General features: G+C 46.1%; 1 protein-coding gene and 1 long non-coding RNA gene across 4 annotated transcripts in view; one reads left to right on the top strand and one right to left on the bottom strand.

Annotated features, from left to right (window-relative positions):
• The window catches only part of LOC119450772 (long-chain-fatty-acid--CoA ligase), a 288,333-nt gene that overhangs the window by 47,823 nt on the left and 221,466 nt on the right, over positions 1–19,044 (top strand). Inside the window, exons 7-9 of one of the 3 annotated variants that reach the window (XR_007466547.1) lie at positions 9,104–9,248; positions 9,338–9,604; positions 16,327–16,824. The exons of 1 other annotated variant lie outside the window; for it this stretch is intronic. Coding sequence is in view for 1 of the 2 variants with exons in the window: in XM_037714274.2 (XP_037570202.1) it covers positions 9,104–9,248; positions 9,338–9,604; positions 16,327–16,454 (540 nt within the window). In the remaining variant the exon portion in view is untranslated. Of the gene's footprint in view, positions 1–9,103; positions 9,249–9,337; positions 9,605–16,326; positions 17,311–19,044 lie in introns of those variants that run through there. One more of the 3 variants, XM_037714274.2, reaches the window with a different exon arrangement.
• LOC125944844 (uncharacterized) overlaps positions 9,335–19,044 on the bottom strand; it is a 216,943-nt gene continuing 207,233 nt past the window's right edge. Inside the window, exon 2 of the long non-coding RNA XR_007466548.1 lies at positions 9,335–9,541. This is a non-coding gene — a long non-coding RNA (uncharacterized LOC125944844). The remainder of the gene's footprint in view (positions 9,542–19,044) is intronic.

Raw genomic sequence — 19,044 nt, 5'->3', positions numbered from 1 at the left:
GGAACAGATGTTGACAAATACGACTCTTGCAACTTGCCGACCAAAACCAATCTGAATCATCCATAGCCACGCTAATAATCATGGGATGACGAAGACTTCTCAGTGCGAAGTTCCTCCTTCACCACACGCGACCTTAGAGCAGCTATTGCATTCCCTGAGGAATATCCCCAGCAATGTGTTCTCACCCTACAACCAGACAAGTAACACCAATGGTCGATCGTCTGCCACAAGCGTAGCGTGTGACCAGAAGTGGTGTTGCTACAGTGCTTCTTGTGGCCATGCCCCAGTGCAAGAATGAGCCTTCAAGGGGAATCACGAGCAAAACGACAGGGACAATCAGGCCACTCTATTCTACCCGGCAGCGCCGAAAGAAACAGTTCATTTGGCAAAGTCAGCCGAAAGTTTGCTCTATGCCCGAATGACCGTCAACGGAAGGCCAACTGAACCCTAGTTGACACCGGGGCGTCGGTCAGCATTGTCCACCCCTGACTGATTTCTCCGGAAGAGGCATTCGTCGGTGAGGTTGTTAACGTGCACAGCTAGGATGGATGTTCTCGAATGCTTGATTGATGGGCTAGGGTATGTGTAGGATACCGAGGCACCAAGATGGATGTCGAGGCCCTTATTAGGGGCGAAGCTCCTTAGGGTGTGGGTCTGTCCCTCCTCTGTAGTATGTAGTAGTAGTAATAGTAGTAGTAGTCGTCGTCGTCGTCGTAGTAGGTAGCCACGTCTACTTTTATGAAAAAAAAATTCCGAAAGTTGTGTCCGTAGCGCGGAATCGAACCAGGGATCCCTTGCTTCCGAACGCGCGGCGCTAACCACTACGCCACGAAGCTTTTTTTTCTTTATTGCCGGTCTTTGGCACACACAGAAATATATAAATTCACAGAGAATAACAAAGCAGAATCACAATCACAATATTCGTTAAATACGACCGCTCAACTTGTGCGGACGCGTACACGCTAAAATTGTCTCATCGTCAGTAATAATTCCACCCGAGGCAACCATTCTGGGATACATTCTAGCAACTTTTGTTCTTCCACAAAGTCCCTTATGCTTTCTTTAAAATACTGGCGAGCCGCTCTTGCGTCGAGATCAGCGTGCCTTACTGCCATTCTGCATTTCCAAATGCTATGCAGGGCCATGAGCATTACCATATCGAATGGGGTGCCGTCATCACTTTCTATTGGGAAGTAGCGAATGCCTTACGCATCGAGGGGGAATTCTTTTTTGATTGTGCGCTGGAGCACATCCCAAAGAAAAACAGCATCCCAACAATCCAGGAATACATGCTCAATTGTCTCCTCCTTTCTGCATATTATACAATGGGTGCCCCAGGGAACAAAAAAAACCCCTTTCAGCCATCCATGGTTTGACAGTGAGCGTGCCTGTGTGTAACTTAAAAAAGAAAGTCTTAACACCTGACGGTATTAGCATTGCCTTAACGCGCTCTAGAACATTGTGCCCATGGCCTGCACCATAAAGGGATCGATATAGAGGCACGGGTAGAACCACATCACAAAGGTCCTTGTACAACTTTTTCCGATTGACTTCACTCAAGTATTCTAGTGAAAACCGCGCTGACAAAAACCTACAAGAAACCACAACTTCACGAAGAAAACCATAAACACCACCGGGCAAACTGCCGGTAGAGACAACCATGTTGGGCAAGTGTCTCCCCAGGCGAAGTTGACATACAGTGTATAGGAACGGGTTTTTTACGTCCCTGAAGAAAGAAAATCGATTGAATACCTGTCTCAAAAACAAATGTGACAAACCAAGTCCTCCATTTCGAACTCGAAGAAATAAATTGGTTCGACTTGATCTTTCCTAAGACGATGCCCACACGAACACAGCGAACACACGGTGAATTTTCTGAATGTTTACCCTTGAGCAGTGCAACACTTGGAGGATATACCAAAGTTTGCTCACAAAAAAATGTTACAAATTGTAGCTCTGGAAATCATAGACCAATACCAGCCATTACACTTGTTTACTTTGTCCCGCAGGTTATCGACTTCACTCCTCCAGTACGATTCACTGTCTTTGTAGCACTGGAGGGGAGCTCCCAAGTATTTAACCGGAGTCGTTACGAAACTCATGTTGGCAAAGGTGTCCGGGGCCTCCGGCCAGTCTCCGTGCCAGAATCCCAGGCACTTGCCCCTGTTTACAGCGCTGCCACTCACAGATCAGAAACGTTTAACACAATTGACAGCCTGTGTTATACTGTCGGAATCTGTGCAAAACACGGCAATATCGTCCGCATAAGCCAACAGCCGTAATTCAACCTCATGCAATTTAAACCCGCGGACACAGTCACACTACGCCACGAAGCGCACATGGACACACGCACCACGATGACAATAAATACCCAACATTAACGAAAGACTGCGCGTTTCTAACGCGTTTGTGCTAGCGCGTTACGGCCCGTGTAAGAAGCTGGTGTAAGACGCTGTGGCCTCTCCGCCTTACCCCCGTATTCATAAACGCTCCTCGACTTGAACTTGACTTGGCACCGCCTTGGGCAGCGCGTTCGAAACGCGTTGAAGGCGGTGGCAAGTCAAGTCGAGGAGCGTTTATGAATACGGGGGTTATACTCTCTGAGCAGTCATGTGATGGCGTCGGCAAACGCGGTGCACGTTCCGGCATGTGTAAACGGCTGCGTAAGACGCTGTGGCCTCTCCCCCTTACTAGAGAGTACTGCACGTTTCTAACGCGTTTGTGCTAGCGTCCCCGTAAGCGGGAGATGGTGCAATTATAATGAAGGGCGCTGTTATAAAATAGGAATGACGTCACATATGGCGCGTGTCATTGGTGGAAGTCAATCGTTCGATTTAGTGCGGCGAGACTGGGCGAATTACACGAAAGATTCACGGTTTACCAATGATTCCCTCCGGAGCTTCGCCCACTCATCAACATTCACCCCGTGGATATGCGGTGTTTTTTTGTACAGGATGCTGCATACGGTTTTCTCTTGGCTCGTCCTGACATGAAGAGGATGAGAATAAATATTTCGTAGAGCGACGACGTGGAAGTGGAGACCTGTGTTGAAACAATACTTACAGCTGCTGGAGTACAAGCGGAGCTAGTAACTGCAAGTGAAGAGGTGTCGAACGAGTATCCAGGACTAATATGCGTCGGACACTATCCAGCAGCGGCCAGGGTTCCAGAGGTGCCTTTCAAGCTGAGTGGCACTAGTGTTGTGTGGAAGAAACCAAACGACATGTCCCACGAAAAGAAGAAATGGCTGAATCAAGAATTGCAATGGTTGCTCGACACTTGGATTATTCGGCCCTCTACATCTTCGTTTGCGTAGCCGATTACTATAGTGACCAAAGACGACGGAACATTTAGATTGTGAACTGACTACAGGTTTTGAACCGTCACACGGATTTATTTCCCTGCCCTATGCCAAAAATCGATCACATAATCGACGAAACAGGCGGCTGTTTCTGGTTTTGCCGCACCGATCTTTGCAAGGGATACTGGAGAGTTCCACTCAAGGAAGAGTTCAAGCACTTAACAGCTTTTGTCACTCCTTTCAATGTCTTCGAATATAACAGGCTACCGTTCCAGTGAAAGAATTCTGGAGCATGGTTCCAACGAATGATAACAATGTGCTTTATGATTTCACAGGTAACTTTAGCAACGTCTAAGTGGATGACATCATTGTTTACTCGAAAACACGTGACCACCACTGCTCACACTTGTCCAAGGTGTTAAATGCACTAAGTGAAGCCGGACTGAAGATCAACGTGAAGAAAAGCGAATTCTAAAATCTGTGGTTTTCTTGGGGAGTTTCTTCGATGGACATACAAAGAGCACAAAAGAAGAGTCTGTTAAACGCATATCTCAGTGCAATACCATATGACGTACACTCGGTCCGCGTGTTCTTAGACCTGACAGGACATTTCAGAGCGTTTATCAAGGACTAAGGCTTTAAAGATGAGGTCCCTTACATTGCTAACGCAAAAGAATATTCAATTTGTCTGGACACAGGAGTGTTTGAAACATATCAGGAACTCGTCAGAATAATATCAGCTTACCCAGTAGGCACTATTTCAGATGTCACAAAGCCGTTTGAACTAAAACTGACGCACCACATTATAAGAAATGCGCGGTACTATACCAAAGGGGAGAAGAGGGGCGAGAACGAGCCCGCCAAACAAAGACTTAAAGGCATTGGTTACTATTCGTACACATTCAGCAAGGCACATATCAACTACCCGACTACCCGCCGTGGTTGCTTAGTGGTTATGGTGTTGGGCTGCTAAGCAAGAAGTCGCGGGATCGAATCCCAGCCACGGCGGCCGCGTTGCGTTGGGGGTGAAACGCGAAAACACCCGTGTGCAAAGAGTTAGGTGCACTTTAAAGAACCCCAGGTGGTTAAAATTATTCCGGAGTCCCTCACTACGGCGTGCCTCATAATTAGATCGTGGTTACGAATGTGTCAAGAAGTGTGGCTGACTGCAGTGTAATGCGAGTCGGAGATTTAATAACGTTTGAGCACCCATTAGAAATTACAATAATATCCAAATGGTATCTCAGTGTGCTGTCGCTCAACATATCAGCAATAAAATCTCGACCACAGAAAACAGTGTACTTATTCTCATTGGCAAAGTGAAAAGACTGTCTAAACATTTCAAGAATTCTGATGCATCGCCATTTGGGGGGGGGGGGGGGGCGATAGAGAACGGAAAATACAGTGCGTTTGCTGAGAAGCGAGTGCGCCTCGCAACTATCAGATACAAAAGAGAACTCTGGAATTATTTGGCATTCAATAGCAAAAAGGACACAAGCGAAACGCCACCACCTTTACGCCCAATTGGACGGTTAATAAAATACATCTGATATATTGGGAGCGCTAACACGTTATCATCTACATACCACGTTTCAGATATCATCTGGACATCGAAGTGAAAGCCTAAAGCGGTTTATCAACACAGTAAGCTCATTAAACTTGCTGCACAATGAACGAGCGTTCATATGAAAACACTTCACGCAGCGGGAAGATAAGAACTCAGAACCGAGGTGCCCTTTTATCTGTTCAGGAATCATGTATCCTCCAGCATCTAGAGGAGATATTCTCGACCCAAGAATGCACATGCTTTAGAAATAAACGAGCAGTTCATGCGTTTCCATTCTCAGTTTCTTTAAGCCGACTGTCTGCAGTCATGCGATCTAGATCTGTCATCGACACAATGCGCAATACAGGCGTTGAATCACCTCTGCGCCCAAGCATTTTGTCGTTACTGCTCCAGACATGCTTCCAACCAACAACTTTTTACGGGAAATTGCAGCACCGAGCAGTTGTTTATTCTTCCATGTTAGGTGTTCGTTTACGACCACGGACCTTGAGACGCCTTCGTACTCAAGTGACTGAGTTGTCAGCCGCGCTTTCTGGGCTTTTGTCAAAACAGCATTGCGCTTGAAACGACGCATAAAGCCCACAATGAGGTTCTTCACCCTGGTGTTAGGGGTTTCAACCCTGTGACAAATATCGATGCCCCACTCATCAATGACTTCGCCTAGTTTATGGCCGATAGCCTTGATAGCTGCCGTTTTATTGCAGCCATCAGGCAGACCTTTTATTTCAATGCTGTTTGGTCTCTGGTACTGCTCCAGTTCGTCTATCCGAGCTTGCAGTCTCTGATTTTCACGTTCCAGTTGCGTGTTATTTTCCATAAGTTTCTTCATGTCCAGCTTTAGCTCCCTAACATAATTTTGAATTTTGCATACACTGCCCGAGCATACACTATCCGAGCAGTACTTTACACACGCCTTGAAACAGCGTATTTCAAGATGCAGTTCACTGCGGAATCGTCAAAATGTTTCAGAAGGTCTTTTTTCTTGTGTTTATTTGACTTTCTTATAAGGCACAGCTGACAGAAACGCCAAAAGAAATATGGCAGCTATGTTCGGCAGCAGCGCACGAGGAGCAGGTAATTAAAGAAAAATGTCGCAGTTTCACCCGAAAGGCGAAGCATCAATTGCGATAGCAACTTAGTAGAGAGCTATATGGAGTAAGGATAGCAGTTTTATCAGCTGTGTAAACTTGTACATGCAGTAGAACCAGCAACGCGCAGAACTGTTGTCGACGCCGTCGTCCATTTTGCCCGCGTTCGCACCGAATGCGCGCAGTGTTGGTGACTGTTGCCAGGGCCTCTGGGGCGGCTCGGATGTTTTCGACGAGATCAGAACGGGAAACTCGTCAAGCAGCGTCGGAAGTCCTTACCACCTTCTCGCCTCGCAACCTTTTTATATAAATACGCATTTGGTGCCGCAGCTGGTGACTGTTGCCGGAGCCTCTGATATAAATAGGCACTTCGTGCCGCAGCTAAACGTCGCCTCCCTTCCCTCCCCCTCCCCCACGGCCTCTCGCGCGTCGGAAGAAAGCGCGTTTGCTCTACATATATGGCGCTCTACATATATGGTGATTGTAAAGGAGAAAAGAGACGCCTACTTCTGCAGCCCTTAAGCGAGCACGGCGCAGAACGCGCGTTTGTTCTCCGCCGTGCGTTCACTCCCCGTGAAAGCGCGCGTCCCTCGAGCCCTTTCACTCGCACATACAGCGTTCGGCGTAGTAAGTGGTTCTTGAGGGAAAGGGAAAGGTTGGCGCTATCTTCGGCAGCCCTTGAGGGAGCACGGCTCAGCGCCAAACGTTCGGCGGCGCGCGGCGACGATTTCATCTCCATTGACGTCATACGGAACCTCACGGCGATGGCGACGGCGACGCCGACGGCAGAAATCTGCTTTGGAGTGTCCATATAATTGCTATCGAAATAATAAATGTGATTATAGAACGGTTAGACTAACCTGCAAATATGAATAACCTTTTAGCACCTGGCCAAGAGAGCACGTTTCCACTGCTGCTGAGAACGTTTGGTCCGTCCCGTCGCTCTCTGGATCCTTTCGTTACAGTGCCTAGAATACAAGTATATTCCAGGCACTGTACTTTTGTAGCTGTTTCGTGGTGACGCAGGGCCAGCGTGGTATCGGCGTAATCTTCTCGCCTTCTAGCAGTTGATTCTTGGCGTTTGATATGATGCGTTGCGAACCAGAGGCGATGCGTTTGCTCCTGCAAATATGAATAACCTTTTAACACCGGGTCGACAGCACGTTGCCACTTCTGCTGAGCACGTGTCGCATGCATTGCTTGTCCGGATTCTCATGTGATTCAAAACAGTGTTTTGTTAAAAAGATAATTTAAACCCCACGGCCTCTCACGCGTCTGAAGAAGGCGCGTTTACTCTACATATATGGTGATTGTAAAGGAGAAAAGAGACGCCTACTTCTGCAGCCCTTAAGCGAGCACGGCGCAGAACGCGCGTTTGTTTCTCCGCCGTGCGTTCACTCCCCGTGAAAGACGCGCCCCTCGCGCCCTTTCACTCGCACATACAGCGTTCGGCGCGCGGCGACGATTTCTTCTCCAAATGACGTCATACGGAACCTCACGGCGACGGCGACGCCGACGGCAGAAATCTGCTTTTGAGTGTCCATATAATTGCTATCGCAATAAAAGATTTAAACGACCATGCATTGTTACTGCAAGTTTCATGGCGAATGTCTCAAACATTATGCCATCCAGAAGAATATTATTACCTGATATAATTTGTACACTGGAATGCATACACACAAAGCTTACTGGTTTTTAAAAATCAGTCACATATGCATTTCGGTTTCTCGTGCTCAAGCACTACAATTGTGCTATCTGTCATATGTCAATAAAAACAATTTGCTTTCTTCACAGAAAACTCAGTATAAGCTCTCCTTGCTCGTACATAAATCATCAGACGCGCCTAAACGGCTTTTAAAATGTTGCGTAATTCGTTACCGCATTTTACACTCATGGGTTTCTCGTGGCTAGATTTACTTTGTCCGTCAGTGATGTATGAGACAACCACGCATGCCTCTGTCAGGAGCGATTGCTGCATCAACTAAGCATAAATAAACATCTTCGTGCCTTCTGGTTCATGTCCCCAAAATGAACATATCTTTTACGTAGTACGCATTTCGATGCTATATCCTTCCAAACCTAATTGTTACTGCATTCGCTATCCCTATGGCACTTGCGGCCCCATATTTTCTCTATTGCACTATCCTTCATAAATAAATGGTTCTAATTGTTTTTATGAATAAAGTATCATTTCATGTTGTGTATGCAGAGCCAGTTCTCTAGACATAGCCTGACGGAATTTAGGTGTTGATAGTGTGGAATACTTGTCAGAAAAGAACATAACTATTGGGATATAACAGGCAGTATGGAGGCCAGACAAATGTTAAAAAATACATTTCCGTCGCTAGTCTTCTCCATGCGACGTTGTTACTGGGAACATACTTGTAGGCAAGCTGGTAGATCAGAACGAATTTTAGGTAATGGATTGATAAGGACGTCTGACAAAATGTTTAGTAGGGTCCTAACAAGTGCAATATAAAATACAAAGTATGGCGTTTTACGTGCTAAAACCACGATCTGATTATAAGGCACGCTGTAGTGAGGAACTCCGGAATAATTTGGACCAGGTGGGGTTGTTTAACGTGCACCTAAATCTAAGTAAACGGTTATTTTCGCATTTCGCCCCCATCGAAATGTGGCCTCCGTGGCAGGAATGTGATCGCGCGACCTCGTGCTCGAACCCAAGATCGAACAGAACACCATAGCCAATAAGCAACCACGGCAGGTCTAATTGGTGTCAACGACAAGTCATGAATATTATGCACGTACTCGCTTTTGGGGATATAAATATTGAGAGTATCTGTTGGGTAGTTGTTTGCCGGTAGGTATGAAGTCCTGTGTTTGGCACCCCTAAAAAGGTCCCTGTATGCCTTCTTGTAGACATTAGAGTAGCTCAATAACTGTAATCATCTGAAAAAACCAAGCGATAACTCAATGATGCGTGAAAGCAGTATAACTGCTTTCACAACACACGCACTCCCTAAGCACGGACCTGTCTGCTTTAAGAGTTCCTGTGAAACCAAAAGAACTATTTGAACTGCCGTATAGCTTCAGAGCAATAAACTCGGAGACGCAATCAACGACAAACTGCAGTAGCACTTGAAAAAAGTAACAGTACATATAAGTATTTTCCCTCTGTTCCTGTAGATCATCGACCGGATAACAGAAAGAAGACTCGGTCCATATCAAACGGGCGAGATCCGCTACCGCGCGCCGACTGTAATGAAGAGCTACTACAAGCGACCAAAGGAAACGGAGGAGTTTTTTGACGTCGAAGGATGGTGCAAGTCAGGTATTTTTTGAGACGCTCAATGGAAGGGTTCTGGTCATTTTTTTAGCACTACGATATCGTATTTCAAATTTCGTGTTGGCTTTTCACAGGAGATGCCGGCTACTACGACGAGGAAGGACGCATACACTTCGTTCAGCGCTTTAAAGAAATGATCAAATGTATGGACAACCAGGTGGTTCCCGCTGCTCTTGAAGAAATCTTGCTCGCAGAGCACTACCGAGTGGTGCAGGACGTCTGCGTAGTTGGCATACCGAGCCCAAAGTACGGAGAGGCACCGGCAGCCGCCGTTGTGCCTAGAAACACGGATCACAAAGCCCTCGTCGATTTGGCCAATAGAATTAAATCTACCATTGTTGGTAAGCTACATTTGTGGAAAAATACATTGGGTGCGCGTCCTGATGATTCTTCGGGCTTTGTGATGCCGATAAGCCGCACACTTCCTTCGTTTTTTCGCTCTGTGGAACCTGCGTGACGCTGGCTTCCTGCTGGAAAGCTATTGAAAATATAGACAGTATTGTATTAGTGACTACATTGAACGCAATATTTAAGCAGAATTGGCAGGAGAGTCTTGGCGGTCTTATTCTTAAATAGTCATTGAATACAGGTGTTGTGGCGCATGTCGCTTTGTATCGGTAAGGTATGAGTGTTTTAGCAAACTCAGCCACAAGGTGCCTTCTTAGAGTGGAATTCGCGCACTAATAGGTTTTTCTAGTGTTGACCACTAAGTGGAGACTCACGAAACGATCAGCCGCCGCGCTGGTTAAGCGAGTGTGGTGCTACGTTGCTAAGCACGAGGTCACGAGATCGAATCCCCGGCCGCAGTTCGATGGGTCGAAAAGCGAAAAGACCCGTGTCCTGCGCACTGCAGGCACGTTAAAAATCCCCTGGTGGTCAAAACCAATGCGGAGTCCCCGACTACGGTGTGCCTCATAATCAAATCGTGGTTTTGGCACGTGAAACCCCAGAACTCAATTCACGATATGATCACGTGGAGGTGAATTAAAGCGTGCCGCTGCTCTTGGTAAAGATATGGTGCTGTTGTGATTCTTCATCGCTCATTCTCCCAAGTTGACTCACATTTTTGAACCCTAGCCTAACAAACAAATTTTAACATCTGGTAGATCTCAGTTTTATAAGACCAACCAGCTGTCTTTTGTCTTTATTTCTTCACACGGTGAAGAAATGAAAAATTCAAGACTTTCAAGATCGTTGTTGGCGCATTAGGAAATATTAGTCACAAAAAGGTTCACTGCGTGCAGAGACTTGAGTATTGTACATATTCAGTATAGGCTACATGCTTTTTCGGAACTCCGCCTAGCGTTTACAGACCAGTGAAGCATTTTGAAGTTAAAGCTTGTAGCCTTTAAAGCTTCCTGTTATAAAAGCTATGCTAGGACATGCGAGGTCTGCCCGATGGAAAAGTGTCGGCGACTATCAGTACCCCATGCAATTATTTATTCAACGCCCGAAACCTCAGCAAGCTTTTAGTAAAGCTTAGGGTGCGGAAACAAAGGTATGCAAAACACGGATGCATATATAACGAGGACAGTTCATCACCAACATCATTTGTTTCATCGTCAAGATCCATGACTGGGGCAGTGAAGTTTTCGCACACGATGGACCTGGCTCCACCTTGGTACCTCTAAAACAAGTTGGCAGTTCATTTGATGGCATATCACTTGTTATGCAAGCTCAATCTTGAAAAAGCAACGTCCTGCACACGTCATGCCTAATTTAAGTACTGGGATGGAAGCATACCTGAATTCTGGCAAATCCGCATACAAAAACATCTAGTAACCCAGAATAAGCTTGTGGGGCCAAAAATTCTCGTTCGGGCAGCCACCGTCGAGTTTGACAGGCCCAATGGTGAAATAGCAGTACTCAACACTAAGTTAACAGCCTCTATTAGTGGCCTACGCGCCAGAGCACATTCATGTGGTTGCATTGTTTATATTGCTTATCTGGCTCAGGCAATTATTGCGAATAAGAGAACAATTAGAGAGATGATTAGCTTAGTGAGGTCCAAAATGCTTATTCGGGCTGCCATTGTGGAGTTGACGGACCCCATGGTGAAATAGCAGCAGCCGGGGCGAAATGTTGGCAGCCTCCATGTAGAAATGAACGCAAAATCAGTCACGTTGGAGCCATCGTCAAGCTTTACATGCCCTTAAATACCAATAAATGCAGCCAAGCGATAAGCAAAACACACCATCGGCTCTTACACCACAACACAGTAATTGTTATTTTCATTAGTCCACTTGAAGAAATAATAGCAATGCAAGCACAGTGCCGTGCCCCTGTTGCCCGTTTCCAGGTAGTTGTGCCACCCCTGTTGTTTCTTACAGCCAGTTGAAACGAATAATACGAATGTAAGCACTGCGAGAAGCAATCATAAGCGTCAGGTCAGCCGAAGCAGCCATGTTGGAGCCATCGTGAAGCTTTACATGCCCCTAAATGCCAATAAGTTTAGCTAAGCGACAACAAAAACACACCGTCGGCTCAGTTTATTCCACAGCACAGTCAGTGGTAAATTTATTAAGCCATGTGAAAAAAATAATAGCAACGCAGGCATAGGGACATGCCCCTATTGCCTGTTTACAGGTAGTTAATTCCGCTGCCCTTATTATTCCTGCCTGTTGAGATGAGAGGTAGAAGCTTTAATGGTATGCTGGAGATGTTAGCCTGACTGTTCCCCTGGCATGCTACTCCAGGTGCTGAGTGATCTTTCCGATATATACAGTGATCAACATTCAACAGCACATACACTCAAAAACAAACACATATACGCTAAATAGATATTTACAAAGTTCGGTTAATGCTCATGGCCAGCAAACACGACAACAGCACTTCCGTTGCGCGCAACTAGCAGGGTGCTTTGCCATGGGCCGACAATGTTGCCGGAGTTCCAAGCTCGAGTCCCGTTGCAGGTGTTGCGTAGTGGAATTAGTCGCACAGAACAAATTGCAGGTCTTCAGTGGACGATACATTCAGAGCCCCTTGGCGAGTCCGTCAGTTGAATATTCCACTTGAAGGAGTTCGTTTAGGCCACGTTGGGTCTTATGCGGTGTAGGCATGTTTGGTCGCGACTATTGAGGCCTCGTGGCATATAAAATTTCCAAGATGGATCGATTTTGTACAGGGGTCCGTACGGTTGGCTTGTATCTGTCCAGAACTATTACTGGAAGCGCCAAGCGTGTGGATATACCCATGCCGCGGCGTCTTTCTTTGAGAAAGGCATCTGAACAGTTTCTATCGAAGTGTTGACTTGAGATCAACAATGCCTATGAAAGCACGTTGAGAAGCAATCATAAGCTTGAGGTCTGCCAAAGCAGTCAAGTTGCGACCATTGTGAAGCATTGTATGCCCCTAAAAGCCAATAAATACAGCTAAGCGACAACAAAAAAGACATCGTCAGCTTAGTTGACTCCACAGCCCTGTCATTGTTGATTTAATTAAGCCACTTGAACAAATAATAATAATGCAGGCACACTGAGTGAAATTCCCCTGTTGCCCGTTTCCGGGCAGTAGTGCTGCCCTTTTTTTCCCGCCTGTTGTGATTAATAATGCCATTTTTAGAAGGCCCAAAATTCTCATTCGGGTCGCCACCACCGAGCTCAACATGCCCGTGGTGAATAAACAGGCGTTTAGGCACGCTTGAAAGGCGCCGTTACCAGTCTGCACTTCAAAACCCTGTCAAGTCGTAGGCATTGTTTAATTTGTTTATATGACTCGGGCAAGTAATGACACTACAAGCAGAAATATTAACCCCGAATTACTTTGCAAAACACCAATTTTTCCTTTTGGAAGCAACTGTAACACTTGATAAGTGTCTTGCAGAAATGATAATGCAAGACAAGTATTCAGATAGAAAATCACAGTGTCATTCGATGTAAACTCTCTAGAGGGGCAGGAACCTCATCAAGCTATAACAATAGTAGCTTTCTGTTCTTGTGGTAGCATTTTTGTTGTTTTTTGTACCAAGAAAAAACGGTGAGCACAGTTGAATGCGTTTTCTTAAGGCATCTTGCTCATTGCACAATCCGTACGCGAACTGACGGCCAGATTGAACAATGAAATTGGTGAAGTAATCAATGGTGAAAGTTGCAACAGCTTTCAGTGGAGTGGGCTGCTGGGTTCCATTCACTGAAAAATGCAATTGTAATGATAAATACACCAAACAGAAGATGACACCCCACTGCACAATGCTAACCGTGTAAAAAATGTGTAACATTTCTAAGTCTCAGTAAACTGCCTGTTTACTAAGACTAGAAGGTTGAAAAAAGCTACAACATATCATCGTCCTCTTTCCCAATACTGCAAGCTTTCGTGTGCACTTCTGGCGAGCCGCCACATGCACTGATTCATAAACACATGAAAAGCACGAAGAAACTCCACTGGAGTTGTCTAAGTACGTGTAAGCATACCGCCAGATTTTAAGTTGGCCCACCATCTAATTTCAATTTGAACCACCCCCACATTTAAATTGATCTACCCCAGATTAGAGTTGGTACACCCCAAGATTTGAAGTTGGCCCACCCCAAATTTCAAGTTGGCCCGACCAAAATGTAGGTTGACCCAGCTCCAAATTTCGAGCTGGCCCACACCTTAATGTCAAGTTGGCCCACCCCAAATTTATGCTGGCCCACCGCCTAGTTTCAGTTGGCCCATATCCAAATTTCAAGTTGGCTCACCCCCAAATTGAAGTTGGTTTGTCTAATTAATATGACGAGGCATCATCTTCGTGGCGAACGGTTGTCATATGTACGCAAGTGATTAAAGTCAGCATGGTCAGAGTTCCTGCGACATTGAGTTGGATTGAGCACTCAGCGCCATGTGTTCGCGCGTTTGAGCCCACAATCAGCCTTGGCGACCTGCCGTGTATTTCTTATGATTTCGCTGACGCAACCTTACCGCGAAATTCTCACTGTACTTCTAAGCTGTCGTTTAGCAGAAATGAGTAGTAACGAAAGATAAGACGATCCTAACAGCGTGGGGACCTTTCTGGTATGGAATAAGCTGTGCGTTTACTTTGGCAAGTGTTCAAATTGTTATCTGTTGATCACTGCGTGACTGCCTCATTTACTGTACGAGGTTTCCAACCCCGAATAAAATAGTTTCGCTTAGTATTAACAGTATACCGTACAATGTGAATCACATTTGGTGAGTGGTCGAGCAACCAGCAGCCCACTGTATGATTGTCTGAAGCAGCAGCAGATGCTGGGTTACAAATCTGTATGTTTAAAGAGCACATGCTCGAAGCATGCGGCCTGACCATGCGAAGTCTTATTGCGGTTTTAGCCCGTGTTCGTTTTTGTAGCAGAAGAAGAAAAAAAAGACCGTCTTTTTTTTCATTCTTGTTCGTCCCGTCCTCTTCAGTGCACTAATCCTCCGTCTTACAAAAAATGTACCCTCACAAATAGCTGTCGGATAGTTTTATGTGATTCCTTTGGATACAACTACTTCACAGTTCAAACAGGTAATGCCGAAGCACAAAGCTTATATGTGTCATGCTGGTTCACCAACCACAGTAACCGCTGTGTTGAGCAAAGCCATGAGCCTCTACAGGAATCTAACGCCGACACAACTTAGTAATTTACACTCTTCTAGGCTTCAAACGCGTGAACACGATGCCGGTCGTTGCTGCAAATGTTTTATAATGGTGGATACTCCGTATGGCACGGTCTCTATCTTTAAAGCGGTCTGCGATGAGTACAGAGTCTAGGTGCACAGAGGGCTCATAGATTGGTGTTAGTTGTGTTCTCGCCATTTATTTCAGTCGCTGCTGCTGCCATGCTTCCTCATTCCAGTGTTTTGCCAGCGAGTTTACGCCGTCATCAAGTGAGACGTGTTCAGTTCAGTGTTGCCAGGTCCAACGAAGTGGCGTAGCCAAAAGCTAGAGAAGGTGTAGCCCAAATGTAGCCAAACAGAAAAAATGTGCAAAATATTTCGTAGCCAAATATAGCAATTTTAGTTGCAATTTTATTTGTGTGTACATTTTCAGATTCGACTACGGCAATCCTGCTTTCCACAACCAGTCGTAACAAAATGTCCGTGTCGCCGTGTTGATGTCGCTGTTGTTGATGTAAAGGGCCGACCGTGTTGCCGTGACGGTCGGCCCTTTACATCAACCACAGCGACATCATGCTTGCACAGAAAATTTTTTGGTTGGCCCCGGAAACTCTTAACGTGCACTACAACGCAAGCACACGGGCGTTTTTGAATTTCGCCTCCATCGAAATGCGGCCGCCGCGGCCGGGATTCGATCCCGCGACCTCGTGCTTAGCAGCGCAACGCATTAGGAGACAGAGCCACCCAGGCGGGTATGCAGTACCCTGAGAAAAGGTATACGGAGCGGAGATTTCACGAAAAGGTCGACTTTCGCCTTCACCTATAAATCTAATTTGAAATTGTGGACTTCAGTCAAAACTTGGCACTGCAAGCAATCCAATGCACTCGTCAATTTCAGTCTCTCCATCTGAAATACAAATAAATTCAGTACTTTCGGCTAACCTGTGGTCTGTATACTTTTGCTCGCGGGTTTACACAAATACAAACGCCTTTGTATATCTTCCTGTTCGCGCCTGTGTTCTAGTAGTTTCCCTAACTAGCCCACCAACTAATACAAGGACTATGTGTGCTCTTAGTAATTGTCTTCGACATCGTTTACAAATGAAGAAAGCAATTTTATTTGACAGTTTGTGAACGTCCTGCCGTTTTCTTTTCTCAAACTTATGCTTTAGTGTCGCAGTTAGGTGAGGCTGAAAGACGCTTTCCGAGCCAGCCTACTTGAAACCAAGTACCGTACGAAGGTAGTGTTGATGAGTCCGAATGACCAATTTCTATGGTAAAAAAGATTAGAAGAGCTGCGTTATTGATTTCGACGAGCTATGCCTCGCATATGTCGATATGTCGAAGGCATATCTCGTAAAACACCTCTTGTATGCCCCCTTAAGGCGTTGTTATTTCACTGATGACACCTGGCACGCCTGCAGTTTTGCAGTGGTTTGTAAACCGGTAAGAATTTTCTTTTAGTTCTCTGTTGACATAGGCTTTTTCTGTTTGTTTTCAATTGATGCAGAACATTTTGCCGTGCACAAGCACCTCTACGGTGGTGTCTTCTTCCTGGACTCACTACCCAAGACTGAATCCGGAAAGATCAACAGGGTTGCCGTCCTTGAACAGTGTGCCTCGCTGTCTGCGTACTAAATGACCACCGCACACAGCGGATTGCGCTAGAACTTCACTAGCTTTCGCAAGGAGACGCATTGGACATCTAAGGCTCATTTTATGCGGTTACTAAACTTGCCCATTTACTGAAAGCGAACACCTTGAAATGTGCCATACACCAACCAACATCTATTTTACCTAACAAATTAACCTTACGTGACGTTTGCGCTACAAATGCAAATAAAAAACACTTAACATCGCTTTAAAGCAGCTGAATTGTACGACCATATATATACCTAATATTATTGTGCACGAGCCATTTTGCCATCCGCAGACTGAAACTTCGCCGTCACGTTTTCAATATATAAACACATTCACGCTACAGAATTTTAAGCATCATATGGACCAGGTAAGTCGGAGGGCCTATACTTAACATTAAATTCAGATGCTTTGCATATAATGCATTCATTGCTGCATATACGAAGACATATCAGCAATATTTACTTTCTGTAACGAAAGCGCAAGCACCTAAAAGCGCCAAAGCCATGGTAAAGAAAGCATTTACTGACGGCAATACGCTATAAGCACATAAGGCTTAAATTTTCGTTTTGTGTGAGTGGCCGCTTGTTAGACAGGATGTCTAGGCCGACAATGACTCTGGTGCGATTTAAAACCGCAAGTCGTCGAAATATGATGACGGGATTTCTTGCAGCTACGCCGACAAAACCTGTCACCGTGCGATGTGCCTCTGAACGATTACATCACACCGTAACGCGATTGACACAGCGCTATACGCTTGTATTCCTGTTATTCCTGTTATATGGTATCAAGGTTTCGTTAATGTATAAACTTAGAGGATGTGAAAGCAATAAAGCATACTTAAACAATATCAGAGCATGAAACACTCTATTAAAAAGACTTAAAACCCCTCTCCTACCGGAAACAAGGGTGCACGTGATGGTTGTCCAACCCTAGCGTAGGGGTTGGTTAGTTTTTTGAGCATTTGAGAGGTTCATGGACACGCTGCCGTTCCATTGACGCAGCTGGGTTTTCGGCAGAACGAACCGCTTAACCGCTCCGCTGCCGCTTAACTGGTGCGTTATAATTGCCAGGAGACCAAAGAGCCTCCCTACTAACGTCCATACAAACAAGCCACAAGTGAGTGAACAGGACGTGCGACTTTCTTAGAAGACAAACAGTGCACCTTCTCGTACAAGAGCAGAAATAAAACTTGCATGTTGAGATACGCTGAAACAATAACGCGAGCTCGTAAACGGCTCACTTGCGTTATCGCACATGGCGGTCCGGTAACGGGCGACAACCAGCAGCGCATGCAGATAGTCTCCCCCGTGTTTGCACCGACAGTCATAATCCGCCTTTTGCATTGCGCTGTGGCGCCACCTTAGCGGGCTCCGCGAGAAACAATGTACGGCGTCGGCGCCCCGCGGGACGCAGAGGCACGCTGCAAGAAGCGACCTGAAATGGGTTTGTGCATTTGTCAGTCGTAATTTTCGTTTTGTGTGAGTGGCCGCTTGTTAGACAGGATGCCTAGGCCGACAATGACTCTTGTGCGATTTAAAACCGCAAGTCGTCGAAATATGATGACGGGATTTCGTGCAGCTACGCCGACAAAACCTGTCACCGTGCGATGTGCCTCTGAACGATTACATCACACCGTAACGCGATTGACACAGCGCTATACGCTTGTATTCTTGTTATTCATATTTATTCGTACCGAATATGAGTCCAAACATGCTTTGGAAGTTGAAATGCACGAACGTGAGCACTCGCCAGCCGCCCACAGCAAGTTTAAGCTGGGGTCGATTCCGCTCAGCGGAGGTTAGCCGTATCGTATATAGCAGCAGGGTTCATGCACCTGTTAGACCTGCACTGAACGTACGCTAATAGGATGATAAAAACTGTTTTATAGCTGAGTCTTGACCACAGTGGCCATAGCTCTTTGAAGGGGCCACACTGCGCCCAGAGTATTTATGCAACGCAAGAACGGCGCATTTGTTTACATCCACACGCGTACGGCCACCGCGCGCTGTTCGCTTCAAGTACAGTAGAAACCGTGCACCGCTCACACGAAATAATGAGGAAATGTTCAAAGCATATATGAACACTTCTCATGCACCTATCACAAGCGATCACACTGAGACGAGCAGGCATGAACGTCCCGGGCACATCGAAAACGGCGACAACGACCACCTAGCCGCACTGGCACGCGAAAATGCCAATGCCCGCTGTACTTGCGTGGCAACGAGCGGTGTTGTTGCTTACGATGCAGTATCGAAAGGGCCATCACTTGTTGCCTGTTTACCATAAGAGGCAAACTGTGTTTTCGGTAACTACTAAATCTGGCCGCATAAAAATACACTCTCCGTAGTTGCACTTCGTTCGTGGAAGCGCCGGCGACTGCGCCCGACAGCCTTCGTTCAAGAACGGAGCCTGTACCGCGGCATTAGCACTGCACCGTGTCGCCGCTTCCTACTCTGTGTGTGCATCGTACTGTGCTAAGAGTGGTTCACTTCAAGTCGGTAAGGTCAATAGCGAAGCAGTTTCCTTCGTCGTACTTGCATATCCTAGATTTGAAGCCCGCCGGTATATAGCGGACGGACTCGTAGGC

This window comes from Dermacentor silvarum, chromosome 4 (genome assembly GCF_013339745.2).
Source record: "Dermacentor silvarum isolate Dsil-2018 chromosome 4, BIME_Dsil_1.4, whole genome shotgun sequence".
Classification (NCBI taxonomy): domain Eukaryota; kingdom Metazoa; phylum Arthropoda; class Arachnida; order Ixodida; family Ixodidae; genus Dermacentor; species Dermacentor silvarum.
The sequence above is the reverse complement of the archived record's forward strand: the minus strand, read 5'-3'. Positions and strand labels throughout refer to the sequence as shown.